Source organism: Artibeus jamaicensis, unplaced genomic scaffold, assembly GCF_021234435.1.
Source record: "Artibeus jamaicensis isolate MK-2021 breed Jamaican fruit bat unplaced genomic scaffold, CSHL_Jam_final contig_723, whole genome shotgun sequence".
NCBI classification, from domain to species: domain Eukaryota; kingdom Metazoa; phylum Chordata; class Mammalia; order Chiroptera; family Phyllostomidae; genus Artibeus; species Artibeus jamaicensis.
Genome location: NW_026521938.1, coordinates 1,468,428 through 1,493,992, shown reverse-complemented (window position 1 = coordinate 1,493,992; position 25,565 = coordinate 1,468,428). Strand labels below are relative to the sequence as shown.

General features: G+C 41.3%; 2 protein-coding genes across 2 annotated transcripts; both read right to left on the bottom strand.

The window, feature by feature from the left end:
- Positions 1 to 1,068: 1,068 nt before the first annotated feature.
- LOC119053170 (zinc finger protein 256-like) lies at positions 1,069 to 13,647 on the bottom strand. Its single transcript, XM_037150660.2, has 2 exons — positions 13,532 to 13,647; positions 1,069 to 4,276 (listed from the first exon to the last, which is right to left on the bottom strand). Exons 1-2 carry the CDS (start codon positions 13,626 to 13,628, stop codon positions 3,798 to 3,800), a joined length of 576 nt encoding a protein of 191 aa, XP_037006555.2. The 5' UTR covers positions 13,629 to 13,647; the 3' UTR covers positions 1,069 to 3,797.
- A 2,325-nt stretch (positions 13,648 to 15,972) lies between these two features.
- On the bottom strand, positions 15,973 to 24,795 carry LOC119053153 (zinc finger protein 211-like). Its single transcript, XM_037150637.2, has 3 exons — positions 24,535 to 24,795; positions 23,178 to 23,304; positions 15,973 to 19,302 (listed from the first exon to the last, which is right to left on the bottom strand). The coding sequence occupies exons 1-3, from the start codon at positions 24,724 to 24,726 to the stop codon at positions 17,801 to 17,803; spliced, it is 1,821 nt and encodes a 606-aa protein (XP_037006532.2). The 5' UTR covers positions 24,727 to 24,795; the 3' UTR covers positions 15,973 to 17,800.
- Positions 24,796 to 25,565: the final 770 nt, after the last annotated feature.

Sequence of the window (25,565 nt, the reverse complement as noted above, 5' to 3'; positions counted from 1 at the left end):
ACCCTGAGAATAATAAGTGCGCCGTTTCGACTTCCAGTGAAGATAATTTCTCAGGCGAGGGCTCTGGAATGCCTGCCTGCAAGGCTGTTGATTCAGGGCATATAGTATGTTGTGCCTTCAGGCTGGAGGGGGTTGGGGGAGGTTGTTCAAGTCCCTACCACTATCAACCGAGCCGCAGTTGGACGGCTTTCCGAAGTTACTGCAGTAAAATATGCACTAATACTTAAGTGCATCTGTTCCTGATGCAGCAGAAGTTTTAGCTTTGCCCATGCAGCATTGTGACTGGAGTCCACACCGGTTTGATCAGACGCCTCTGATTTAAATTACACATTCCTTTTCACTAACAATGGAGTACATGTTGAAGACCTCAAAGGCATGAAGTTACTGGAGTTTGTCCCACAAACTGCATGTAAATCCAGACCCATCTAGAATATAGTAATAAAGTTAGTTTCATTGATTTGGTTTTTCCTCAGCGCACATCGTAGGGTCTGGAATGTCCAGTAGCACTAGGTCAAAAGTGAAAATGTTCATATCGAAATTTAAATATTACTTAAGATTACAAAATGCAAACATTACCTGAGACTTCGTTGAATTGCATGCAATCTTTTTTGCAATCCAAGGTTTACTGTTGCTGAGAACACATTATCTCTGAAGCTCAATAAAGCACATCTCAAGAAAAGGGTGGGGATATGACCCAGGGGGAGAATCTGTGAAATATTACTAGGTTAACAACCTGGTTACCCCATCGAACATATATGACACAAGAATATAGCACCAACCTTAGAAAACAAAATAAGATGCATGATATAAACATAAATTGGAGTCCATTCATTTGTAGTTTAATTATCAATCATGGAAAATTAATTGTAGAAAAACTAGCAGAAGTAAAGTGTGACATTTATTGGTATTTTCATTAGCATGAATAGGGTTTTACCACAATGGTTGTAGTTACCACAATGAAAGAGAACTTCTGAGTTACATATTTAAGAATGTATAGGTGAGATTAGGATAACTATGCCATTGTTAAACCAATCAGATTAGGAACACATTCATGAGTTATATTTCATGAGACACCAAGAAACACTTGTAAAACCTGTTAATAAAAGGTTATAAAATACAACTAGCAATATAATGAGGCATGTAAATAAACTTCAAGCTAAAGGACGGGGATGATGTGAGTTACAAATGAACTGATACCTCTTTTCTGCTTAGGGGACCACAGCTATGCCATGGTATTATTCTCTTTAACATGACTAACACTTACCTTTTTCTCATATACACTGAATACTAAAAGGTGTTCTTGTATCTGTAGAATAACTGGAAAAATGTTTGACTTACAACTATGAGATGGCATACAATGAAAATGCAGAGACTTGGAAAATAATGCCCTAAAGTCCCAAGTCACTTACAAGGCTGCTCATTGCTGCTTGTTCACCATGTTGAAAATGGAACATCAGTAACACTTAGAAGGGCTTGGAGATTAAGCACTAATCCTAGACATTCTATTGACAGCAGTTATTCGGGAACAAGGGGCAAGGAGTCCATTTTCAGAGGGTCCACCCATGCCACCTGGTGCTTTTAAGAGGATGGTATCACTTAGGAAAATGTTGTGGAAGCAGCTAGCAAATATCACCAAGAATGATCAGTACTCATCCTCTTCTCTGAAGAAGCCCCTGAGACATAACAATGCTAATTGGGTCATGGAGACATAGACCAAACCTCATTTGGCCAATTGGTGCTGTCTCATACAATCAGGAGTAAAATTCTCAGCTGTGGCCAAAGTGTCTTGGGCACTGGAAGGAGGGCTTGTGTTCCAAAGGAACACAAGTTAGTAACTATGATTACTATGGTTGGTAACTAAAGGAACACAAATAGTAACTATGGTTACTACCCAGGGATCTCTGGTGCTGACACAGGGACACTGGAAAGGAAGATGTGGCTGCTAAAGATGGTCAGGGCCACATGGAATAAAGATCATGAGCAACATTGTCTCCTGCAACCAGTCCTAACAGAGTACAGGGTCAAGTGGACACTGACTTTCCTCTATGAAGGAGGTGAACATTCCAGCAGGTGGGTAATGATGCTATAGGTCTCCACTGTCAGTTCTAAATATATTCCAGGTATCACATCCCACCTCCTCGGTACTGAGTGAATGTCTACAACATGTAGCAAATACGATGGAAGGTCAAAATGATGTACCCCGTTCACCACAGTGGATAAAATCAAGCCTGTGATGTAAAAGAAAACTGAAGATGCAAAAAGGCCCGGCCCTGAATCATGGGGTTCTCCTTAGTGTGCAGCTGTATGCTAAGTTCAAAAAGGCAGTAGATAAAACACAGCTGAGTCTTGCTGTAGATTCCCCTGAGAAACCATGGAAATGACAGGAAACACTGAAGACAGTGAGGCAGACAATAAGTACTGTAAAACATCAGAACAAAGTTGAAAATTCATGATAACTGCAACAATGAAAAGAGTAGCAATAGCTGTGCTTCCATTTCACTGGTCTTAGCTGTCTCTCTGCCCTGCACTGAGGCCTTAATATGCCACAGTGGAGAAATCCCCATCCCTAAAGCCAGACATAAGTTTGAATATGGCCTTTTTGTCAAAGATATTTTAATTTATTTATTTTTAGACAGAGGGAATGGGAAAGACAAAGGCAGACAAACATCAATGTATGCTTCCTTGTCACGGGGCCCATTCTGCAGACCTGGCAGAAAACTCAGGCACGTGCCCTCACTGGGAATTGAACCAGTGACCTTTTGGTTCAGAGGTCTGCTCTCAATCCACTCAGATACACTATCTAGGGCACAAGGCTTTTGATTATATTATTAAATGTTGGAACTTACCAAAGTGACTAGTGTGTCAATTAATACACATTATTATCTAAAGTATATGATATGTATCTACTATGCTTCGTACAGCAAAAACCCGAACAATTTGATATCATACATAATCTCAGGAATCAAAAGGCATCCCTGGAGTGTAAACTCTGTCATAACAACAGAAATTATGAATTTAAAAAAAATTTTCCGAAATTCACTTCATTTATAAGGACATTTCCCAGTGAGAACTCTCCGATGACAATGCAGGTGACTGGTACTGATAAAGGATATTCGACAGTCGCTGCACTCAAAAGGCCTTTCTCCAGTGTAAACAGCTGAGTGAAAACAAAAGGCAGAGCTACTAATGAAAGCATTTGCACATGAACTGCAGCCATAAGGTTATTCTCCAATGTGAACTCTCTGATGACAATGAAGAAGAAAGCTCCTGCCAAAGGGTTTCCCACATTTCTTGCACTCAGAAGGCCTTTCTCCAATGTGGATTCTCCAATGAACACGGAGAGCAGAAGTACTGGGAAAAGACTTTCCACACTGACTGCATGCGTAAGGTCTTTCTCCAGTGTGAACTTTTTGATGATTCAGAAAACCAGAGTTCCAAGTAAACAATCTTCCACAGTTTTTGTGTGTATAAAGTTTTTCTCCAGTGTGAATTCTCTAAAAACTAAGATGAACATGGCTATAGGTGAAAGATTTCTTGCATTCAGTGCACTCATAAAGCCTCACTTCACTGCGTGCTATCTGATGTTTACGGAGTGCATTACTTCTGGTGTAAGATTTCCCACATTCACTGCACTCATAAGGCCTTTCTCCAGTGTGAGCTCTCTGATGAACACGGAGGGCAGAAATTCTGGAAGAAGGCATCTCACATTCAAAACACTTAAAACACCGGCTTCTAGTAGGGAAACTCTGGTCCTCAACAAGTGTGTCCTCAGAGTCCATGGCTTTCTTACATTCTCTTCAGCTATAATGATATTTTATACTATGAAGGGTTATTCCAGTCTGAGACACGTTTGCCCTGTGCACGGTGTCAGTATCCTGTTGCTCAAGATGTCCCGAGGTCATGGTGAAGTCTTTTCCAACCTGCCTGGATGTACAAGGCTTCCATGACATAGGAGAATTGCAGCTCTTTCCAAATGAGACACTGTCCACACTGCTTAGGAGGTAATTCTGTGTTGTGTCCCGTTCCTGGTGCTGGTTGCTCCATGCACTGAAATAAAATGGTTTTGCACACGCCCCACACCTCAGCAGTGTTGTGCTGTGTTGCGTTCCCTGCTGAGCAACCAAGAGGAAAATGTCTCCTAAGACCGGCTCACACCTCTCACAGGATTGCGCCTTCTGGGAAGACAAAGCTGCCTTGGGATACTTTTCTTGTGATACTTGTTCAGAAAGTTTCTGCTCAGTGGGTGCCTCCGTATCCTCTGCTCCACAGCAGCAACCTGAAAAAAACAAAGCCTGCTGAAGTACATACTGAACTAAGGAGGGGGTATTCTCATCACAAATTTGCATTGTCATATGCAAGGATGATTCCCTGTGACAATTTTCAAGGCAAGTGGGATAGACTCTAAGAAAGGGTGGTTGTGCATTACTAGGCAAGTAACACAGAAAATCATGGTCCCCTCATTAACTGGTACATTATGGTAGGACATGGAACAAGGAAAGTTAGGGTTTAAAAGTTGTTCTTCTGCTGATAGTGGCCTTTAAAAGGTTTCCTGCTGGCGATGTCAGGCTGTGTAGAGAAAAATGAATGTACCGAAAACCACGATAATCAACCACAGCAAAATGGATACTGGCAAGGTTCCTATAGATAAATTTGCACCTTTGAGGCACAATGATCACTGAATAAAGTTGGAGAGCACACCCACAACACTCCTCACACAGAGGGCTGTCGTGCAGAGGATACAGAGGCAGAAATTAGCCCTGGCTAGAATCAGACTAGAAAAGATAACTATGAGAACTAAAAATAGGGAAAGTCCCAACACTTAGAAAGGACACGTAGATTAACATGTGTCTACTGGTAATGGCAACAAAATGCAGTTAAAGAAAACAGGATTCTGATTATATTTTAACAAAGCCATGGCATCAAACCCTCCCCAAATACCTCTAATGGCGTCAGTGCCTCTAAGCCCATCCCGTCATGGCTGGACTCGTATCCCTCAAGTGCTACAGAAAGGAATCCTCCAATTCCCTCCCAACTGAGCAGTTACATGGCATAGTGCTGATGCAACTCATAAGAGAAAACAGCAGACATGCATTACCAGCACTATCATAGAACAACTCAGCACAGACAGAAAGAAAAAGATCTATGGGAGTACCGTCAGCAGGATGACAGAATAAAAAAGACAATTATTCTCCGCCTTCAAGAGTAATTATATAATTATGTATGATAAAGGCAGCCCTATGGAAAAGGAGAAGTAATTAGGAGATCAATTTTTCCAAAGAGCTATAAAGAGGAGCATCAAACAACAAATGGCACAAAAAGAACTGCAAGAGAGAAAGGCTTAGCAAAGATGCTTAGATTCCTAAGAGAAGGGTGAAAGCTTCCTCTCCAAGCCACTGAGCTTGTGCTACAGTCGATCCTAGTGGCCTGTTTTCTGAATGACCATGGCCACCACTGTCACTGAGAAATTCAGGAATCTCCGTAGTATCTGCCAAACTCCCACAGATTTTATCTCAAAGGTACCTGTAGTTCATCAGAAAAGATATCAAGAGCAAGACCTTTGGCCACAACATCTCTTATGAAGAAATAACATCATCAATTCCCAGCAATCTTTGCCACCAAGAATCCAACAGGGACCACTAGATAGTTGGAAAACTGCTGCCCTGACCACAGGGGACCCCTACAGACTTCACACTCTAACTTCAGCTCCTGGGGCAGCAAGGAGAATGGGAAGTCACTTCTCTTCACCCAAAACACAACACATCACCTACTAAGAACACTCAAATCCACATGCAGATGAAATCCACCTACATCCTACCTTGTGGGTTTCACTGGGTTGACTACTGGCCTATCAGAGCGTTCACCTCAAGGATTCCAGGTCCCTGCACGTACCTGCATTTCAGGCCAGGACCCCAGATGGGGACGTGCTAGAGGCAAACCATCCATGCTGCTCCGGCACATTAATGTTTCTCTCCCTCTCTTTCTTCCAACCTTCCCCTCTTGGTAAATAATAAATAAATATTTAATATAAAAACAAATTCTCATGGTAACGGTCTCATAAAATGCTTATACCTCAACGCTAACACCAAAAGAAAGGTGTAAAAAAAAATCACACATGGAACCTCACAATTTTGTCCTGAATTCCCAATAAATGGAGAACTACACACTGTCCAGGCAAAAATACAAATAATCATTCTTAAAAACCTCAGTGAGGAACATGCAAATATGCATGGTACTCAACATAATAAACCAATACACTCACACAATAGGGCGATCACAGTCAGAAATCATAAAAATATAAAAATGAAAATCTGGAGTTGAGAATATCACAAATAAAGTGAAAACTGCAGAGTTGCAAAGTAGGCATGATCAAACAGGGAAATAGATACATCATCTAAGAGGCAGCTTATATGAAATTTGATGACCCTTTTTGTTTTTAAGATTTTATTGATTTTATTTTTAAAGCTGGGAAAGGAAAAACAGAGGGAGACAAACATCAAGCTGTGGTTGCCTATAGTACGCCCCCTACTGGGGACCTGCCCCGCATTCCAGGCATCTGTCCTAGACCGGGAATCAAACCAGTGACACTTTTGTTCACAGGGTGATAATTAATCCACCGAGGCACACCAGCCAGAGCTGACTACTATTTAGAGAAAACAGGACTAATAAATATACATACAATATTTTATTCAGCTTGGCCAGGTGGATTAGATGATTGGGTAGTTTTCCAGAGCAGCACCAAAGCCTGCAAGTTTGATCTCTACATGGGGACACAAAGGAGGCAATGGATTGATATTTTTCTCTCACACTGCTCTGTGTGTCTCTCTCTCTATCGCCTTCTCTCCGTCTCTCTACACCTTCCTCTGTAATAGTTACTAAACAAATTCTCAGATGAAGATTAAAAGTAAATATATATATGAAGATACTATCAACAGGAGTTTAAAAAACAACTTTCCACACTACTCAGTGTGAAATCAGTTAGATTTCTGGCAACAACACTGACTCCCCACACTTTACAATTGGTCCTCTGTCCTGCCCTCCTGCATCAGCAGCTGAGTGGGATGTGGAAGGGCCCAAACCTTGCTATTTTACTGTTAATTAATTTTTATAATAAAAGAAAGTCCCTTATCTTATATTATTTTTTAAAATCACAGCATGGCTTCTACAACATCTCAAAAGAAAAAAAACAAAAAAAAATATTACAGATGAAGGAAGATTGTTCAATGAAAAGTGGACAGATGACTCCTATTTTATCGAAGCAAATAGGAAGGCACTCTGCTTCATTTATAGGAAATTTGTGCAAGTTTTCAAGGTCTAAAATTTGAAAAGGCATTATATGCAAAAACATGCTACCAAATTCAATGTGTATGAAGGATTGTTTCATAAGGAAAAAATAGCAGAAGTGAATAAAGTCTGTCTTCTCAATGAAAATGTTTCAAAATATTACAACTCAGGTAGGTACCATTGCAAAAGCTAGTTATGTAGTAGCATATTTAATAGCAAAAAATCAAAACCATTTACTGATGGTGAATTTATTAAGCAATGTATAGACAGCATGGCAGATATAATTTGCCCTGATATAAAGGGGCATATTTCTAAAATCAGATTGCCTCACCAGACTATAGCCAGGTGAACTGAAGAAACTGGAAAATCTATCAAAAAAGTTTAGAGAGTAAAGCTGCTAATTTTAAATGTTATGCTTTGGCAATGGATGATTGCACTGATACTACAGATATGGCTCAACTTGCCATTTTTATTAGACATACTGATAATAAATATAATGTCACTTCCTTTAGTGCTATTGTAAAACACAACTGAATTAAGAGATTTATATGAAGCAGCAAAAAATATGTTAAAAGTGCCCTGGCTGGTGTAGCTCACTGGATTGAGCGTGGGCCTGCAAACCAAACAACTGTGGTTTGATTCCCAGTCAGGGCACATGCCTGAGTTGCAGCCCAGTTCCCAGCAGGGGATGCATGAGAGGCAATCATACATTGATATTTTTCTTCCTCTTTCCTTCCCATCCCCTCTAAAGATAAATAAATAAAATATTTTTTTAAATGTTAAAGTGATTTTCTTTGGCCATTGTCAACACATCTGGTATGGTTACTGATGGTGCCCCGGCAGTGGTAGGTAAAAGAGAGGGACTGTAAAAGTAATAGAAGACGGTGCAATTGCTGCTCAAAACTCATGTTTGATGAAGTATCATTGCATAGCACATCAGTAAAATTTATGCACAAAAGCTTTAAAAATGGATAACATCATGCAAATCATCATCAAGACTATAAATTTTATAAGAGCCAAGGGATTGAATCATCGCCATTTCCAAGAATTCCTTAAAAGTACTGATGCTGACTATGGAGATGTCATTTACTTTTTGGAAGTAAGAGGCTAAGTCAAGGTCAGATTTTGAAGAGCTTTTATGATTTGTGACATGTTGTCAAGTAGTTTATGGTATCAAAATACAAATTCGTGCCAGAATTTGATGATGAAAACTGGCTTACGAATTTAGGATTTTTAGTGGATTTAACCACTCATTTAAACATGCATCTTCAAGGTAAAAACCAACTTATTAACACAATATTCCAAACCATCACAGTGCTCCAAATGAAACTGAAGTTAAGGCAAGCTCAAATTAAGGCAATTTTGTGCATTTTGACACGTTGGCTAAACACAGTGCTGTGAACAGCGAAAAATATGCAGTCTTAATTTTTCAATTTGATACAAGAATTTGAAAACATTTAAAGATTTCTGAGAAAATAATTATATTTTTCTATAGCTGCAACTCCATTTTATGGAGTACATAAATACGTTACATGCCAATACGTATTTATGGAGACATAAATACGTTACATGCCAATTTTCAAATGGAATGCAGAGCTGCACTCTGACATTCAACTTAAAGAAAAATTTGATTGTGTCTCTTCACTGGAATTTTATAGGTCCTATCTTCCCAGAGACACATACCCCTTGCTTCACAATGATGCCTTATTCATCATTGCTATTCGGCAGCATCTACATTTGCAAGCAACTATTTTCAAGAACGAAACATATTAAGAGTAAAATCAGAACAAAAATATATGATGAGCACCTTGAGAACTCACTAAGAATTGTAACTACTTCTTTTTTAAAATTATTTATTTATCTTTAGAAGGGAAGGGAAGGAGAGAGGGAAAGAAATATCAATGTATGGTTGCTTCTCACGTGTCCCCTGCTGGGAACTGGCCTGCAACCCAGGCATGTGCCCTGACTGGGAATCGAACCACGATCCTTTGGTTCGCAGGCCCGTGCTCCATCCACTGAGCTATACCAGCCAGGGCATAACTACTTCTATTCAAGCAGATATTGACGCAGTAGTTTCTGAAATACAACATCAAACATCCCACTAGTTTTATACTGCCCTCTTTTCTTTTATAATAAAAAATATTAAAAATACATCGATGATGTTTTATTACTTAGATATGTACACTTTCTGTATTTAGTGATCACAAACTTGCAACTTGCTCAATGATTTTAAAAGATTATCAAAAGGGCTGCTGAGTAATTAGGGTCATTATGTGAGGACTTTTTTGCTTATCTATGGCAGCAAGTACCAAGAAAATTATGTACCAACCTTTTTTTGCTCCTCAGTTTTCATTAGTGTTTGTGTATTTGATGTGTGGTGCGAGACACTTCTTCTTCTTTCATTGTGTCCCAGAGATGCCAAAAGTTTGCACAACCATGCTCTAAATAATAAATATAATTATTAGCCTTGGCTGGTGCGGCTCACTGGATTGATCATGCCTGCAGACCAAAAATTTGCCAGTTCAGTTCCCGCTCAGGGCACATGCCCAGGTTGTGGCACAGGTTCCCCGTAGGGGGCATGTGAGAAGCAAGTGACTGATGTATGTCTAGCACATTGATGTCTCTTACCCTCTCTTTCTCCTCCCTTCCTCTCTCTCCAAAAAGTAAATAAATAAAATCTTACAAAACATAAAAATTCTTAATATAAATTATAGTTCTTTTTTTTTTAGATTTTATTTATTTATCTTTAGATGGGAAGGGAAGGAGGAAGGGAGGGAATATCAATGTATAGTTACCTTTCGTGGGTCCCCCACTGGGAACTGGCCTGCAACCCAGGCATGTGCCCTGACTGGGAATCAAACTGCAATCCTCTGGTTCTGCCCGCGCTCAATCCACTGAGCTACACCAGCCAGGGCAAAATATAGTTCTTTAAAAAGAATTCATCCATAAACTAAAAAAAAGTAACTGTTCCATGACATACTCAAATATCAACACTAAGACAATAAGAAATATGAAAAAAAATCACAAAAACTTCCTGGATGGTGTAGCTCAGTGGATTGACCACCAAACCAAAGGATTGCTGGTTCAATTCCCAGTTGGGGCACATGACTGGGTTGTGGGCCAGGTCCCTGGTTGAGGGCATCTGAGAGGCAACCAGCTGATGTATCTCTCACACATTGTTTCTCTTCCTATTTCTTCCTCCCTTCCTGTCTCTCTAAATTAAAAAAAAAAAAAATCACAAAAGGAATATCACAATCTTAATGTGAATTCCCACAAATTGGAGGTATACAAATGCCAGAGAAGAATGCAAATAATCATGTTTAAAAATTTTACTGAAGTGCCCTGGCTGGTGTAGCTCAGCGGGTTGAGCACGATGCCTGTGAACTAAAGGATCAAGGTTCGATTCCCAGTTGGGGCACATGCCTGGGTTGCAGGCCAGTTCCCAGTGGGGGAGATGCACAAGAGGCAACCATATATTGATATTTCTCTCCCTCTCTCTTTCCCTTCCCCTCTAAAGATAAATAAATAAAATCTTAAAAAAAGATTGACTTCCATATATGAAAAAGAAATGTGAATAAGTGTGTTACCAATTCTCAGAGGTACCTGTACAGATTCAATGCAAACATGACTTCAGCAAGATGCATTATAACAAAATTGTCAAAAGTCAAGCCTAAAGAGATTTTTGAAAGACCAGTGAAAACAGCAACTCTTCATATACAGGACAAGGCTCCCATAACGCTCTCAGGAGAATTCTCTGAAGAAACCTTGCAGGCTAGGAGAATGTCAAATCATATATTCAAAACACGAAATGAAAACATCTGCTGCATACTTTAACCAGAAAACCTCAGAAATAACAAGAAAAAACTTTCCCAGAGAGGCAAAAGCTGAAGAAGTTCATTTCCACTTACATTGACTTACTAGAAATGCCCCCAAGAATTCTTTGAGCTGAAATAAAAGCATACTACATAGAAACACAAAAATGTACCGACACGTAAAACTCTCTGGTAAGGTCAGAGATGTGATCAAGTTCATGATACTAAAATAGTTCATTGGTGGAATGTACTTTATTTAACTCTATTGAATAGGATAAAAGTAAAGTATATTAAGAATAACAATGGTGACAATTGTGAATAGATATACAAAATGTAAAGATATAAACTGTGACATCAAAACATAATGGAGTAGTGTGTTGGAGAGTCAAAGAAATTTCACATGCAACTGAAGCTGTTTTCAGGTTACAATAATATGTTAAGAGTATCAGCTGCTTTAGGAAAGGTCTAATGGAAACCACATGCATGGTCCTATGTAACGGATACACAAAAGAGAAAGGAATCAAAGCATACCACTGTAGTAAAGGATCAAATCACACACACAGAAAAAAATCAGCAAGAGTGGAAGACAAAACAGGAACTACAAAAGAGATAGAAAACAATGACAAAAGATATTGTTTTTTTTAAAGACTAATGGCCTTGAAGGCCATTTGTAGATCCTAAAAAATTGTTCAATCAAAAGACAAGGATGGGGGGGTGGGCTGGGATGAGAGTAAAAGACAGAATACTATTGAGACCCTGGCTGGCGTAGCTCAGTGGATTGAGTGCAGGCCTGTGAAGTAGATGATCGGGGTTTGATTCCCAGTCAGGGCACATGCCTGGGTTGCAGGCCAGTTCCCAGCAGGGGCCAGTTCCCAGCAGGGGTTGCACCAAAAAAGCAACCATACATTGATGTTTCTCTCCATCTCTCTTTACCTTCCCCTCTAAAAGTAAATGAACAAAATCTTAAAAAAAAAAAAACTATAGTTGAAAAATAATTTTTAAAAAAAAGACAAGGAGTGGCAGAAGGGATAAAAAACGCAGGCTGCTGGAGCATTTGAGATCTTGCTTTTTGGCCACTGTCATCAGTTTGACTCAAATAAATACTATAATAATTCTCATGATGGGTAAAAAAGCTGAAGGGATTAAGATGTACAAATTGGAAGTTACAGAAGAGTCATGGTGATGTAAAGTTCAGTACAGGGAATACAGTGAATAATATTGTAATACTTATGAATGGTGTCAGATGGGTGCAAAATTTATCAGGATGAACACTTAGTAAGTTATATAATGTCTAATCACTGGGGTGTACAAATGAAACTAACATAATAATGTATGTCAACTTTAAAAATTTTTAATTTAGACCTAGCCTCCGTGGGTTGAATGCCAGCCAATGAACCCACTGGATAAAAGTAAAGTATATTATGAATAACAATGGTGACAATAATTTGTGAATAAATATACAAAATGTAAAGATATAAACTGTGACATCAAAACCTAATGAAGTAGTGTGGAGAGTCAAAGGGTCACTGGTTCAATTCCCAGTCAGGGCGCATGCCTGGGTTGCAGGTCAGGTCCCCAGTTAGAGGCATGTGAGAGGCAACTGATGGATGTTTCTCTCCCTCTTTTTTTTTCTCCCATTCCTCTCTCTCTAGGAATGAATAAATATTTTTTAAATTTTCTAAATTTATAAAATTAAATAAGTTGAGGAGCAGCCGGGCTTCCCTTAATTTAAAAGAAAAAAACCTTACAAGACACAATATATGCAGCCTATGAGAGACTCATTAGAACTTTATGGACATAAAGAGGTTGAAAATAAAGAGATGTAAAAAAAATATTCCATATAAATAAAACCAAAGACAACAGGAGTAACTAATATTCTATTACACAAAACAGACAACCTCAAACATTGTCACAAGAGAAAAGTCATCCTAAAATGGTAAAGGAGTCAATCCAACAAGAGGATAACATCTTTAATTACTATGCACCCAACTGCAGACAGAGCACCTAAGTACATTAAGCAAACAGTACAAGATCTGAAGTCAGAAAACACAATGCAACAGTACTAGACAACTAAAATATTCTCCTTTCAACAATGGGTAGATCATCTCAGTCAAAAGTAATATGGAATTACTTAAGTGTGACTACACTTAAAGATATTTATTTATTTATTTATTTATTTATTTAGAGAGGGGAAGGGAGGGAGAAAGAGAGAGAGAAACATCAGTGTGTGGTTGCCTCTCGTGTGGTCCCCATTGGGGACCTGGCCAGCAACCCAGGCATGTGCCCTGACTTGGAATTGAACCTGAGACCCTTTAGTTCGCAGCCCACGCTCAATCCACTGAGCTATGCCAGCCAGGGCAGTTTGACTACACTTTAGAGAAAACAGAACTAATAAATATACACACAGTATTTTATTCAGCCTTGGCCAGTTGGCTTACCTGGATGGGTAGTTGTCTGGTGCAGCACTACAAGGCTGAGGATTCGATCTCCAGTCAGGGATGACCATGAAGCAACCAATCCATCCTCTTCTCGCATTGATGTTTCTCTCTCTCTCTCTCTCAGAACATCCTCAAAGGTCAGCCCATCCTGTCAGAAATAATACAAATGAATCCAGAACAGTCTGTCTGAGACCCTCAACCCTACTCCATACAAAGCTTACCCATACCCAACTGTTTCCTGAATCCCCAGTTCAGAGAAGACACCAGCCCTTGGTGCTAGTGCTGCCTCCTGTCTAATCACAGGTTATCACCATGATCACCCTCAGAAACAGCAGCAAAGATGGGATGTGCCCCAGATAAGTAGCATCTAGGCTCAGGTCCAGGCCTGCGGGGCTCCATCCGTCCTGCCCAGCAATTTCACTGAGTCTCCCAGATCCTGCCTCCAAGACACAGCCAAACACCGGCTTATGCTTCACACTTAAAGACCCGCACCAAATACCCAGGACCACAAGCTCACACTTCCTCTAGCTGTGCACACACTGTGTGACCTCCTCTTCCTTCTCGGCTTGACATCTCAGGTTCACACCCTCAGCTCTGCCACCTCCGGGTCCACACCTGGCATCTCTCTGAAATCACCCATGAACTTAACATATGGCTTTCAGAGAGTGCACTGATATTAGAATGATCTAGAACAATGGAGGCAGGACAGAAAGAAGTCAGAGGAAAATCCTGACAAATGGAAGGAGGAGGTAGGAGGACATGTCCTCTCACTTGAGCCTCTCCCTCTGGCCACAAACAAAGGAGAACAGTGGATGGCAGGAAGCCCCTGTGGCAATCATGGAAATGGAAACTACACGGACCACTCCCAACCACAAGAGGGACTCAGAGTTTGGCACCACACAGCTCGGAAACAAAGCCCCCACCCTTGAAAATGCATAAAATCACAAGAACTATCTCAGCACTTGCTCCTCTCTCTCCAGTTAGCTGGTATCCACTGAAAGGCGCATGTTTTTCCCCCTTCACAGTGGCTCCCACACCGGCCTCTCTTTTTCTACCTGAATAAAACTTGCTTTCGTCTCACACCGATTTGCCCTTGAAACCTTTCCTGGGCCAAAGTCCTGAATATTGTCTGACACACATATTCTTAAGAATGTGCCAGAGCCCCCTAGTGTGTTTGAGGTTCAGGAATAAAACCGCAGTTGGCCCCTCAGCCCACGCCCCTCTCCCCACCACCCCACTTTCCCATCACACCAACTCAGCCAGGAGCACCTTACTGTCCAGGACACCAGGGGCTGGGCTACAGGGTGTGATAGGCACCCCACACCCAGGCTGTAGGGTTCAGTGGGGTGAGGGAGAAAAGCTGGAGGATGCACACTCACCTCAGCAGGGCAACTCAGAAAGGCTGCAGCCAAACACTTTGTGGGCGATGTAACGGGGCTGCTGCAAGTGTGCCCTGGGTCCCTTGTACTGGGGACTCTGTCCCGGCCCTGGATCCAGTCGCCCAAGTATCCTCGCTGGAGTTCCCTCCTGCTGCCATGACCACCACTCTGGCATCTTCTCCATTCAATTTTGTGACCAGAAGAATATGACCAGATAATAACAAAACTAAGAGAAGAAGTGCCTACCAGGAGTTGCTTACCAAGAGACGGACCTGGGCTGTGAACCAGGTCCCCAGTAGGGAGCACACAAAAGGCAACCACACATTGATGTTTCTTCCCATTCTTTATCTCTCTCCCTTCCCCTCTATCTACAAATAAATAAAATAAAATCTTTAAAAAAAAAAAAGACTATCAGCTGATTTCTTAAAAGAAACCTTATAGGCAAGTAGGGGCCAGAAAGAGGTATTCGAAGTCATGAAAGGTAAGGACCTACATCCAAGATTAATCTATCCAGCAAAGCTATCATTCAGAAGGGCAAATAAAGTGCTTCCCAGATAAGGTCAAGTCAAAGGAATTCATCATCACCAAGCTTCTAATCTAAGAAAAAGATCAAAACTATGAACAGTAAAAGGACAGCAAACTCAAAACTATCAACAAGTGAATCTAAAAAACCCCAAAACGAAGCAAACAACTAGAATAGAAACAGAATCACAGAAATAGATCACATGGAAAGACATCAGTGGGGAGGGGAAGGGGGAGAATTGGGGATAAAGTACAGGGAATAAGAAGCATAATTGGTGGGTATAAAGTAGACGGGGGAGTTAAGAATAGTATGGGAAATAGAGAAGCCGAAGAACCTATATGTATGAGGCATGGACATGCACTAAGCTGGGCCCCGGGGGGTAATGCTGGAGGGAAGGCAGGTACAGGGTGAAGGATTATAAAGGGAAAGAGAAAAATTGGACAAATGTAATAGCATAATCAAAAAATATACTTGAAAAATACCTAATCAGAAGAGAAAAATCTAACATTTAAAAGCCTATTGCATGGCCCAAGGTCTAGGGAGTGTTAATCGCTGATCTCTTCTTTTTGCCTTCCAGGTGGGTTTTGAGGCCCAACTAATACTCATTCATCCTCTTCCTGCCTGTTCACCTTCAAGCCCTGCTGCGGCCCAGTAAACCCCAGATGACAGACCATGAAAATGGGTTGACACTAAAAAGCAAGCCTTTTTATTATATTACTAAATGTTTGAACTTACAAAAGCAATGAATTGAGTTAATAATGCAGATTATTGTTCTTTAACGTATACGGTATGTACCGATTACATTTTGTACAGCAAAAAAATCCAAATAATTTGGAATTACTTTACAATATTGAAACAATTATTCCCCCCTCAAAAAAACTCAATTATTCCACAAAGTGAAAATTACTTGTTATTCAAGGAGTGAAAATGAGTAATATTATAACATATGTCTTTGCTGTTTCACTATCCTATTTGTTAAAGGAGAGTAGCCCAAATTAATAAAAAAATAGGTAAATTATGTCAACACACAATTTACTAAAAACATATCAGTAGTATATACACACCTGCAAAAATGCTCAGCATAAATGTTTAGAGAAATGCAACTAAAACAACAGAGAGAACATGAACATATAAAAGCTAAAATTCCTAAAAATTAAACAGATAAAGATTTTGTTAGAGTCATGATACAACCCTTAAACACTATGACTTAAATATGCATAAAGGCACAATTACTTTAGATAGTACTTTGTTAGGTTCTTCAAAATTTAAACATTAAAATTCTGAGACACGTCCACACTGTGAACATACAAAATTAAACATGGACATTTCCTCAGAAAGTTTTCTACTGTGTCATTACACAGAAAAAAAAATAATACACTTCCTAAAATCTAACCATTTACACCATGAGAACTCTCCAATGTCAAAAGGGTGTAGACTTATGGCTAAATATTTCCCAAGTCCATGTCATACTTGAAGCCTTTAACCAACGTGAATTGTGTGATTAAGGTGGCCATGACAATGAGGTAAAAGATTTCCCACATTTGATGTCCCCATAAGGCCTAACCTTGTGTAAACTCTCTGATAAGAAAAGAAAAATGATAATTAAAGAATTTCCCACATTCTCTGTATTCTTAAGGCCTTTACCTAGGGTTAAATCTCTGAATATAATGGAGCTTAGTGTTACAAGAAAAAATTTCCTCACATTGCATGTATATATAAAGCCTATCAGCTTTCTGACCTCCGACAAAATACAAAGGAAATGTCTAGAAATATAAGATTTCCCAAATTTTCTTAACTTATAAGAACTGAGTCATTGTGAATTTTCTGATGACAACAAAGGCCATGGATACTGGTAAAAGATTCTCCACATTCAAAGGACTCAAATGGCATTTCTATGATGCAGACTCTCTCATAATAACAGAATTTACTGATGCAACAAAGACCTCCCACATTTACTGGAACTTAAGGCCATTCCTCAGTGTCAACTCCCTGATGACATGGAGGTATACGCTAAAGGATTTCTCACAATCACTGCAATCATAAGGCCTTCCTCCAGTGTGAAGTTTCATAGAATATAAAAAGGTTAATGATTAAAAAGAAATCCCATATCACTACAGCTATAAGGCCATTCTCCTGGGTGAACTCACTGATGACAATGAAGGTTAATGCTACAGATAAGAGATTACCCACATTCACTGCACACATAGGGCCTTTCTTTTGTGTGAAGTCTCTGATGCTAATGGAGACAAGTGCCACATGTCAAAGATGTCCCCCATTCACTAAACTTAAAAACACTTTATCCAGTGTGAATTCCTCTGTGATGACAAAAGGCAGAGCTACTCATATGTTTTTCCACATTAACCACACTCATACAGGTTTCTCTGCCGAATGAACCCGATAGTGCTGAAAAAGGGCAGAGCTTTGTCTAAAACATTTCTTACATTCACTGCATTCATAAGGCTTTTCTCCAGTGTGAACTCTCTGATGACAGCGAAGGGCAAAGTTACTAGAAAAAGATTTCCCACATTCACCACACGCATAAGGCCTTTCTCCAGAGTGAACTCTCTGATGATAACGCAGAAGAGAGCTACTGGGAAATGATTTTGAACAATCGCTGCACTCATAAGGCCTTTCTCCAGTGTGAACTCTCTGATGATTAAAAAGGGCAGAGCTCCAAGTAAAAGATTTTCCACACTCACTGCACTCATAAGGCCTTTCTCCAGTGTGAACTCTCTGATGATTACGAAGAACAGAGCTAATTGTAAAAGATTTCCCACATTCTCCACACTCATAAGGCCTTTCTCCAGTGTGAAGTCTGTGATGGTTACGAAGGGCAGAGCTCCTGGTATAAGATTTTCCACATTCACTGCACTCATAAGGCCTTTCTCCAGTGTGAACTCTGTGATGCTTATGAAGGTTAGAGCTCCTAGTAAATGATTTCCCACATTCACTGCACTCATAAGGCCTTTCTCCAGTGTGAACTCTCTGATGTCTATGGAGGTCAGAACTACTAGTATAAGATTTACCACATTCACTACACTCATAAGGCCTTTCTCCACTGTGAACTCTCTGATGATTACGAAGAGCAGAGCTTATGGGAAAAGATTTACCACATTCACCACATTCATAAGGCCTTTCTCCAATGTGATCTCTCTGATGTCTACGGAGGGCAGAGCTCCAGGTATAAGATTTCCCGCATTCACTACACTCATAAGGCCTTTCTGGAATGTGAACTCTCTGATGGTTATGGAGGTCAGAGATATTGGTAAAAGATTTCCCACATTCACAACACACAAAGCACTGTGCTCCTGTAATGACATTCTTATCTTCAACAAGTGTGTCATGAAAGCCAAAAGCTTCCTTGCATTCTCCTGGGTTATAATAGTATTTTGTACTTGTCATTCCAGACTTTTGACAAGTCATTCCAGACTGAGAGATTTTGTTTGCCCTGTACATGGTGTCAGTATCCTGTTGCTCAAGATGTCCTGAGGTCATGGTGAAGTCTTTTCCAACCTGACTAGAGGTACAAGGATTCCATGTCATATGGGAATTGCAGCTCTTTCCAAGTGAGACAATGTCCACACTGCTTATGAAACCATTCTCTGTAGTGTCCTGTTCCTGTTGCTGGTGACTCTGTGCACTGAAATAAAACGGTTTTGCACATGCCCCACACTGCAGCAGTGTTGAGCTGGGTTGTGTTCCCTGCTGGTCAACCAGAAGGAAAATGTCTCTCAAGACCGGCGCACATCTCTCACAGGGGTGGCTCTTCTGGGAAGACGAAGCTGCCTTGGGATTCTTCGACTGTGAGACTCTGACAGAAATATTCTGCTCACTGGGTGCCTGCACATCCTCTGCTCCACAGCAGCAACCTGAACAGAAACAAATGCTGGTAAAGTAAATACTGAACTCTAAGGAAGGGGTTTTCTCATCACAGACTGTATCTGTCATATCTAGTTACGATTCCATGTGAAAAATTTCTAAGACAAGCAAGATGGACACTGAGCAAGGGGTTATTGTGCATTACTAGGCCAGTAAGGTCAATAAATAATGAGGAACTTCAGTAAACGAAAGACACTACGATAGGACGGGCCACCAGGAACAGAGGCAGGGTTTAAAGGTCATTCCACTGCAGACAGCTGCCTGCAAAAGCCTTCCTGCTGGCAATGTCAGGCTGTGTGGAGGATGTGAATGTGCCCATAACGATGAAAATCAGCCACAGCAGAGCAGATGCCGTGCAAGGTTTATATAGAGGCACGTGCACACATCATGGTGCTACAGTCATTGAGCAAAGTTGGAGAGCACACCAAAAAGACTCCTCAGAGAAATAGTTGTGGTATAGAGGTTAGAGATGCTGAAATTATCCACAGCTGGAAGTCGGAGTAGAAATGACAACTATTAAAAGTAACGAACTGGCAGTGTGCCAACACTGGAAATGGACAAGTTAATTAAAGTGTGGCCACTGGCAATGGTGACAAAATACAGTTAAACAGAATAGGTTCCTCATTATGTTTTAATAAAACCTTGGAATCAAATTCTCCTTGACTGCCATTCACCAACACCAGAGCTCCTCTGACCCCATCCTGTCATGGCTGGAATCCAGCCCCACTTGGGCTACACGAAGAACTCTTCCACTTCCCTCCAAGTAGAGCAATTACATCAAATAGTGATGATGTAACTTGTAAGAGAAAACAGAAGTGATGCATAACCAGCACTGTCGTAGCACAAGTCAAACACTCCGAAGGAAAAAGATCTACATGAGTGATGACAGCAAGATGGAAGAAGAAAAAATAGAAATATTTAACCCCCTTCAACAACGATTAGACAGTTATCCATGATAAAAAGCAGCCACTGAGGAAAAGGGCAAATGCTTAAGGCACCACTTTTTTCCAACAAACCATAAAGCGAAGCATAAAACAAAGAACTGCACAGAGGACTGCAGGAGAGACTGGGTTAACAAAGATGTTTAGATTCAGAAGAATGGTGAGAGCTTCCTCTCCAAGCCACTGTGCATATGCTACCTTGGACCTTAGTAGCCATTTTGTGAAGACCAATGCAACCTTTGCCAGGGAGAACTTCAGGATTCTCTGTAATATCTGCAAACTCTTCACAGATTTAATCTCAAAGGAACCTGTAGAGTTTGTCAGCATGGATAATCAAGAGGAATCCCCTTGCTCACAACATCACTTATGAAAGAATAACATCAGTATTTCCCCAGCAATCTTTGCCACCAAAAACTGCAGTGGAGATCGCTAAACACTTACACATCCGCTACCCTGGCCACAGGCAATGCCTACAGTTCTTACTACTCTGACCTCAGCTGATGGGCCAGCAAGGTAATGGGAAATGAAATGTGTCTTCACCTAAAACACAACATATAACCTACTAAGTACCTTTGTATCCACAGGCAGATAAAAGTATGCCTCACCCTGGCTAATCTCATCAGTGGGTTCAGCACCAGCCTGTGAACAGAAATGTTGCCCACTGAAATCCAGCTCCTGGCACAAGCCTGGATTGCAGGCAAGACCCCAAATTGGGGTGTGTGAGATGCAACCAACTGATGTTTCTCAAGCACACTGATGTTTTTCTCCCTTCCTAAACCTCTCTCAAAATAAATAAATAAATAAAGTTTTTAAAATAAAAATTGCTGCTCTAACAGACTTGGTCCATAAGGTCTTAAAAGGTAAGTGTTTCACCCAATCCTCAGACATCACACTAAGCAAAAAGAAATAAGGGGAAAAAAATCACAATTTTAAACTTAACTACCAAATAATGGAGGCATACACACTGCCAGACAAACATGCAAATAATAAGTTTTAAAAACCTCACTGAGGTACAAGAAAATACACGTGCAATTCAACATAATGAATAAACAAATATGGGAACAAAAATCATAAAAAGGAATGAAACACCTGGCTGGGTATCCCAGTGGATTGAGCACAGGCCTGCAAAGCAAAGGGTCACGGGTTGATTCCCAATCAGGGCACATGCCTGGGTTGCGGGCCAGGTCCCCAGTTAGGGGTGCATGAGAGGCAACCACACATTGATGTTTCTCTCCCTCTCTTTCTCCCTCCCTTTGCCCTCTCTAAAAATAAATAAATAAAATCTTTAAAAAAAAAGAGAGAGATAAAGTGACTACAGGGATTAAAAAAACACAAGACAAACAGAAATTGCATTTGAGATTCTGCTTTTTGGGCGTTGAGATCAGTTTGGCTCAAATAAATGCTTATAAAAATTATCATGATGGGTGAAAAGGGTGAAGAGATTAAGAACAAATAGGCAGTTACCAAATAGTCATGGGGATGTAAAGTACAGCCTTGGGAATATATTTAACAATATTCTAATAACTATGTATGGGTTCAGATGGGTGCAGGATTTATTAAGATGGTCACTTAATAAGTTACATAATGTTTAGTCATTGGGGTACACACATGAAACTAACATAATAATGTATGTCAACTTAAAATTTTTTACATTTATAAAAAATAAATAACTGAAAAATAATTTGAGGCCTGGCTGGGCTTCTTTTGTATTAAAAAAAAAACCAAAAAACACAGGACACAATACATGCTGCCTCCAACAGACTCACTGAATGTTTATGGACAAAATTAGGTGAAAGTAAGGAGATGTAAAAAATAGTCTGTACAAATAATACCAAATTGAGCAGGGGTACAGGAAATTCTATCAGACAAAAAAGACAAGTTCAAAGACTGCCACAAGACAAAAGTTCAACCTAAAATGATAAATGAGAGAATTAATTAAGAAAGTAACTATTTTAATTACTATGCACCCAACCACAGAGCACTTAAGTACATCAGGACAATATGAGATTTGAAGGCAGAAAATGCAATGTAGCAGTACTGGTCAATAAAATATTCTGCTTTCAACAATGGGTAGATCATCCTGTTCAAAAGCAATAAGGAATTATTAAACTTTGCTACCCCTTTGAGAAAACAGAACTAATAAATATTTACAAAATACTTTATCCAGCCTTGGCAGAGTGGTTCTGTTAGCAGGAGAACTGTCTGGTATAGTAAATTTGTGGATTTAATCTCAAGTCAGGGTGAGAATGGGAGGTGACTGATGGATGCTCTGATGCTTTCCTGTCACACTGATGTTTCTCTTTCTCAGTCCCTTACTCTCTCTCTCTCTTTAATAGTCAATAAGCATCCTCAGATAAATATAAGTAAATATAAATATATAATCAACAAAAAGATAAAAAATATTTTTCCTCACCTATCAGTGTGAAATCTGTTAGGCTTCTGGCAACGCTGATGACCTCAAATACTTTTCTATGAGGGCTCAGAACAGCAGGTATTGGGGTAACAAAAAGAGAAGGGGGCAGTGCAGACAAGCCAGTCCTGCCAAGTCCAGGTTCTACGCAGAAAACTGGGGAGGCTAACAGTGTACGCAGTCCACATATGAGGACAGAGCAACCTCTGAGTAATGAAGAGCACGGGAAATAAAAAGCCTAGTCCAGGTCACTGGTGAACATTAGGTCCCCTTCCCCACCTTTTGTTTGAAAGCAAGGGTTAGTTTATTAAAATGTGAGGCAATGACAGAAAAAGAAGGACCTCTGGAGACAGGATCAGGGGTAAGCTCAAGACAAGCCACTGTTGTCCATTGCTTCCTGGGTGCAAGTCGGTTCAGGACCCTTAGAGCATAGAATAGAAGAGGCAACTAGAAGCCTGAAGAAAGGGGGGTGCAGACATGCCAAAACAGAGTACGCTACAACTGAGTGTCTTACCCAGAGAAGATATAAGAGCAAAGTTCTCCAGCATCACATCAAGGTACAGGAGTCTCTGAGCCTCATCAAGGAGGCGCCATTCTGTCCTGGAGAAATACACCGTGACATCCTCAAACGTCACGACATCCTGTCAAAATTAACACAAATGAATCAGAAACAGTCTGTCTGAGAAACCCCCTAATTCTACTCCGTATAAAGTTTACCCACACCCACACCCTTCCAGGACCCTCAGTTCAGAGAAGACACCAGCCCTTGGCCTCAGTGCTGCCTCCTGTCTCATCACAGTCTCATTCAACACTCTTACTGCCTCAGCAACAGCAGCAAAAATGGGATGTGCAGCAGATAAGTAGCACCTTTGCTCCGGTCCAGACTTGAAGGTTTCCATCCCTCCTGCTCAGCAACTGCACTGAGTCTCCCAGCTTATGCCAAGACACAATCAACCACGGGCTTACGCATCACCCTTAAATCCCCACACCAGGTACCCAGGACCACCAACTCACACTTCCTCTAGCTGTGCACACCCTGTGTGACCTCTACCTCCTTTACATCTTCACACCCAGGTTCACTCCCTCAGCTCTGCCACCTCCCGCTCCACACCACAGCCATCCCTCTGAAATCACCCATGAACTTGGCATATGGCTTCCACAGGACGCTCTGATGTGTCAGAGTGGTCCACTAACGCAGGCAGAACGGAAAGAAGGCAAAAATCCTGACAGGGGCAGGAGGACTGGGAACCCGGGTCTCTCACCGGAGGCCCTACCTCTGGGCACCAACAAAGGGAAACAGTGAAAGGCAGGAAGCCCCTGCGTCAATCACGGATGGGAACTACGGGGACCCCTCCCGACCGAGGAGGCACACTCAGAACTTGACACGACAGAGCTTGGAGACGGAAGTCCCCACCCTTGGAAGCAGGTAAAATCCCCCAAATTATCTCAGCACTCGCTCTCCTCCCTCTGGCTGGCCCGAGTCCACTCAGAGGCACTGATTTTGCTTCCCTCCCAGTGGCACCCATGCTGGCTTCTTTCTTTTTTTTCTACCCGAATAAAACTTGCTTTAGTCTCACACCGATTTGCCCTTCAAACCTTCCTGGGCCAGTCAAGCACCTGAAGGTTGTTTGACAAGGGAAATTTTAGGAATGTCGAGGGCAGATCACCCCCGGCGTGTTGGAGGTTGAGTGAGACAACCGCCGTCGGCCCCTCAACCCGTCACCGCCTCCACCGCGTCACGCGATGTGTCACCCACCAGCGCCTCACGTCCCGGAGGCCGGGGCCTGGATGCAGAACTCTACGGGCGCCCCGCACCCGGGCTGCAGAGCTCGGCGGGCTGAGCACGGAAGGCCAGGGGGACGCGTACTCACCTCAGCCGGGCGCCTCTGCTCGGCCGCCGCCACCGGACTCCGTGGGCGGAGCAGGGCGGGAGCGGCGGGCCACCGGGGTGTCGCTGTTGTTGGGGCGCCTGTCACAGTCCTGGCGCCAGACACGCGAGCAGCGTCACTGTCCCTCACACCTACTGTGGTGACCCCTACACTGGCACCTTCTACGATCGACATTCTGGTCAGAAGATACTGAACACGTAATAATGAAACTGAGGGCACAGAAATGCCAGGCACTGAAAGCCACGGAAGTCCCGCCCCACAGTGGAGCGCAAAGGAAATGCTTCTCTGAGTTTTTATTGGCTCATCATCCTGCTATTAGAAGCGTGCCTTTTGGGTAATGTAGTTCTTACTCTCCAAACCGGGATCCTGTATTTCCACAGTTGTCTCTAGGAGTGTTTTGCGGACTTACACCATAGGAATATAGAGAATACTAAGTGTATTCACTGTGGCGCCCCAGTGAACATCATTTCTGGAGTGAGGAAGTTTCCAGTAGACGCGCAAAACCTTTGATTCAGGGCTTGTGACGTGTGATTTCTTCAGGCTGAACGTGGTTGAGGGGAGGTTGCTCAAGTCCTTGAAGCTATGTATTCTGCCTTAGTTGAACCTGCTTTTCAAAGTTAATATAAAAAATATCCACTGATTCTTAAGTGCATTTGTGCCTCATACAGCCAAAAGTCTTATCTCTGCCTGTGCAAAAGTGTGACTAGATTCCGCACTGATTTGATTGGATGCCTCTGACTTAAATTATCACTTGTTTTTTTTTGCAAACCATGGAGTACAAGATGAAGACATCAAAGATACGCAATTACAGGAATTCAGCACAGAAATGGCATGTATAGGTTCACACGATCCAACTGCGCATACTAATAATGCTAGTTACTCATTTGTTTGTTCCCCAGTGCATACTGCAGTCTATTAAACATGCAACAGCACTAGTACAAAAATAAAAATATACATATCATACTGTAAAAATACTTTATTGATTGCAAAAGGCAAACCATTATCTGAGCCTT

Bases quoted from the DNA above. Each gene is read 5' to 3' on its own strand.
- LOC119053170 (XM_037150660.2), bottom strand. From the start codon at position 13,628: ATGCGAGAAGAGGATGGATTGGTTGCTTCATGGTCATCCCTGACTGGA. The intron at 4,277-13,531 runs GTAAGCCAACTG...TGTTTTTTTCAG, and splicing joins CCAGACAACTACCCATCCAG to GTTGCTGCTGTGGAGCAGAG.
- LOC119053153 (XM_037150637.2), bottom strand. From the start codon at position 24,726: ATGTCGATCGTAGAAGGTGCCAGTGTAGGGGTCACCACAGTAGGTGTG. The intron at 23,305-24,534 runs GTGAGTACGCGT...TAATTTTGACAG, and splicing joins AGCAGAGGCGCCCGGCTGAG to GATGTCGTGACGTTTGAGGA. The intron at 19,303-23,177 runs GTAAGACACTCA...GTTTCTGTTCAG, and splicing joins TGCTCTTATATCTTCTCTGG to GTTGCTGCTGTGGAGCAGAG.